This window comes from Gekko japonicus, unplaced genomic scaffold (assembly GCF_001447785.1).
Source record: "Gekko japonicus isolate JY-2015 unplaced genomic scaffold, Gekko_japonicus_V1.1 scaffold4526, whole genome shotgun sequence".
Lineage (NCBI taxonomy): Eukaryota > Metazoa > Chordata > Lepidosauria > Squamata > Gekkonidae > Gekko > Gekko japonicus.
The window spans coordinates 5737-8795 of NW_015175506.1; the positions used below are offsets into that span (position 1 = coordinate 5737).

The 3059-nt window shown below is 46.0% G+C and overlaps 1 protein-coding gene across 1 annotated transcript in view; it reads right to left on the reverse strand.

The window, feature by feature from the left end:
• Nucleotides 1–269: 269 nt before the first annotated feature.
• Nucleotides 270–3059, reverse strand: part of COMTD1 (catechol-O-methyltransferase domain containing 1) — a gene marked incomplete at its 5' end in the record, with an annotated part of 22042 nt that continues 19252 nt past the window's right edge. Inside the window, 2 exons of the mRNA XM_015426010.1 lie at nt 270–894; nt 2185–2318. Of these exons, the coding sequence (XP_015281496.1) occupies nt 742–894; nt 2185–2318 (287 nt within the window). The remainder of the gene's footprint in view (nt 895–2184; nt 2319–3059) is intronic.

Below are 3059 nucleotides of genomic sequence, written 5' to 3' on the forward strand. Positions count from 1 at the left end.
AAGTACCTCTTTCTCTACCTGCTCTATCCCATGCATAATCTTATAAACCTCAATCATGTCACCCCTCAGTTGTCGTTTCTCCAAGCTAAAGAGCCCGAAGCGCCTTAACCTTTCCTCATAGGGAAAGTGTTCCAACCCTTTTATCATTCGAGTTGCCCTTTTCTGCACTTTTCCCAAAGCTATAATATCCCTTTTAAGGTGTTGATTTTGTTCTTTCACTCCTCTTTCTCGGTGTATTCTTAAAACTGCCCCCTTCTCCCCCACCCTTGGACTTTCTCCGGGCGCACGTGTGTGTGGTTCTGCCTCCTGCAGCTCTGTGTGTCAGGGTTCCACAGGTGCCCACAGGCTCAAAGATGTTGGGGACCCCCCTGCCTTGCACCTTTCTCTCTCGGTGCTCGTGAGCTGGAGTAAGAGTGAGTGAGAGACACACGCGCTTTCCTGGCCCCTCCAGTCAACTGGGCTGCTAGTTAAAGAGACGGGACTTGAAGCTGCCCATGTAGAAAACAATGCAAGAGGCCTGACAAAACACATTGTGCAGCTTGCTGACCGATTTTCTATGGGAATGACAAACTATATTTTGTGTTAAGGACATGCAAGATACCGTTCTCCACCCCACAAGCAATCCACGTGGGTTGGCTCAGCCTCTGGTTATAGCTGGACTCCCAGCTTTGGCTATTTTACTGGGAGAAAGTCAAAATATACATTTCACATCTCCTCCTTCCGGGCTCCCGTCTCCCGCTTTTAGAGCTTAAATGCGAAGGTCACCCCGTCCCCCAAGGGCATCATGCTGATGTTCACACGTGGGTCGCGGAAGATCTTTTCGTTCAAGTGGTGGATGCTCTGCGTTTCCAAATCGTCTTTTCTGGGGTTCAGCACCCTTCCATGCCACAGCACCTATTTTGGAGGTAGAACAGAAGGAAGGAAAATAGAGGAATTAAAGGACTCCGAATTAGAGGAGAAGAATACAAATTACAAGCCTACGCAGATGATTTGGCTTTCATACTAGAAGACCCAATGATATCGATAATGAGACTGATCCAGGAAATTCAGGAATATGGGAAGGTTGCTGGCCTCCGAATAAACTTTTCAAAAACAAAAATAATAACAAAAAATTGCTCACATAGGCTAAAAGACGAGATCCAAGAAATATCCAGAATGCAAACAACTAAAAAGATGAAATATCTAGGAATTACAATCTCAAATCGAAACTGCACCTTGATAGAAGATAACTATAATAGATTATTAAGAGAAGTTAAACAAGATCTAGAAAGATGGAAAGAACTAAAGATCTCATTGATGGGAAGGATTGCGACAATTAAAATGAACGTGCTGCCCAAATTTATTTTTCTAGCCCAAAATATTCCAGTTTTAAGAAAATTTAAGTATTTTAAAGAATTTGAGAATATATGTAGTAGATTTATTTGGAATAATAAAAAACCAAGAATTAACCGGAAATACATGCAGGATCAGAAAGAAGTAGGAGGGTTTGGAGTCCCAAATTGGGAACTATATTACAAAGCGGCAGCACTGACATGGATAAAAGACTGGATCACACTAGAAGATACCAGACTACTTATTCTGGAAGGACACAACCTTATGCTAGGCTGGCATAAATACGTCTGGTATGAAGCGAGCGGTTTGGCGACTGCATCAATTAGTTTGCTCCTTCCTGCGCCGAGACAAAAAGGTGTGAGCTGGAGGCTAAAAAACTGCGCTGGCTCACACTAACTCGGCTTAGAGGGAACATTGATTGTTAGTCTGTCAAATCTATAACAAATGGGGATATGTAGAACAACTTTAGAGGTAAAGGAGAGGAACTGAAAGAGCAGTGCTCAGTTCTCTACCACCACCCCGGCAACTTTTCCATTGCAATGATGTCAGGCAGTAAGAGAATAGTATGCATGCAAATTCCCTGGTCCTCTGTGATTCGGGGAGAGCCTGAAGTTCTCACTGTTTTCCAACAAATGTCGGGAATTTTTAACTATTGGTGATGAGCCACTCCCATCCTGCTTTCCACCCCCCTAGTCTGGTTCTCAGCATATTGGCATATGTAGTAGAACCACATTATTTTTTGAGGGACCGGCTACTGGGCGTTGTTTTCCATTCCTGGGGGGGGGGGGGGAGAAAAGCCAAATCACAGTTTTCGCAGACAGGCAATTAAGCAAACAACACAGTCAGACTCACGTTATCAATCGCTATTATTCCCCCTTTCCTTATGAGCCGTAGACATTTTTCGTAGTAATCGTTGTAACTTTCCTTGTCGGCGTCTATGAAGGCAAAGTCGAAGGTCCCGGCTTCACCACTGGCTATAAGCTCATCTAGACGTGAAAAAAAACAAGAGACGGTTCTCCTCAAACGTCAAGAATTCGCTGCCGCTCATTCCCCCCCACACCTTCGGGGCAGGGGCAGGCTTCTCTGGGACTTGCACAGAAAAGCCATCCCAAATTGAAAACCAGAGGTCATATTTACACTTGCATGGCTGAATGCACACACCCTGTTCCAATAAAGAAGAGGGGAGCCGTAGTCCCGCCTTCTGCGGTCAACAAAACACACAACCCCTGAGCCTCTTGGGTGGCCTGCAGGCAGTGAGGAATCACAGCCGACCACTTAAACCCGACTGACACCTGGGCATTACATGTCCCACTGGAACAGCAACAGAGTCCAAGTACGTTTATACAGAGCTGAGAGAGAGAGAGAGAGAGAGAGAGAGAGAGAGAGCGCTCTCCTCAGGAGAAAGGACTAGTGCCTCCTGATCCCACCCAGAGCCATTGTGTTCCTTTCAGACGTTGTGTCCTCCTGTCAAGAGAAACAGACAATACCAAGAGGAGTCTGTATGTACTGCCCAGACCGCAGGCAAATTTGTGGAGATGAGGCCTCTTAGCAGGCATCATAGTCAGACAGAACCTCCAGGAATAGGGGCAGTGTACCCAGGGGTCGTTTCGTAGAAAAAGAGCTAAGGAAACTCATTAGCATAACTCATTAGCATATGCCACACCCCCTGACATCACCGGAAGTGTGTCATAAGGCCACACACCCCGCCCCCAACGGTCCTGGCCGCC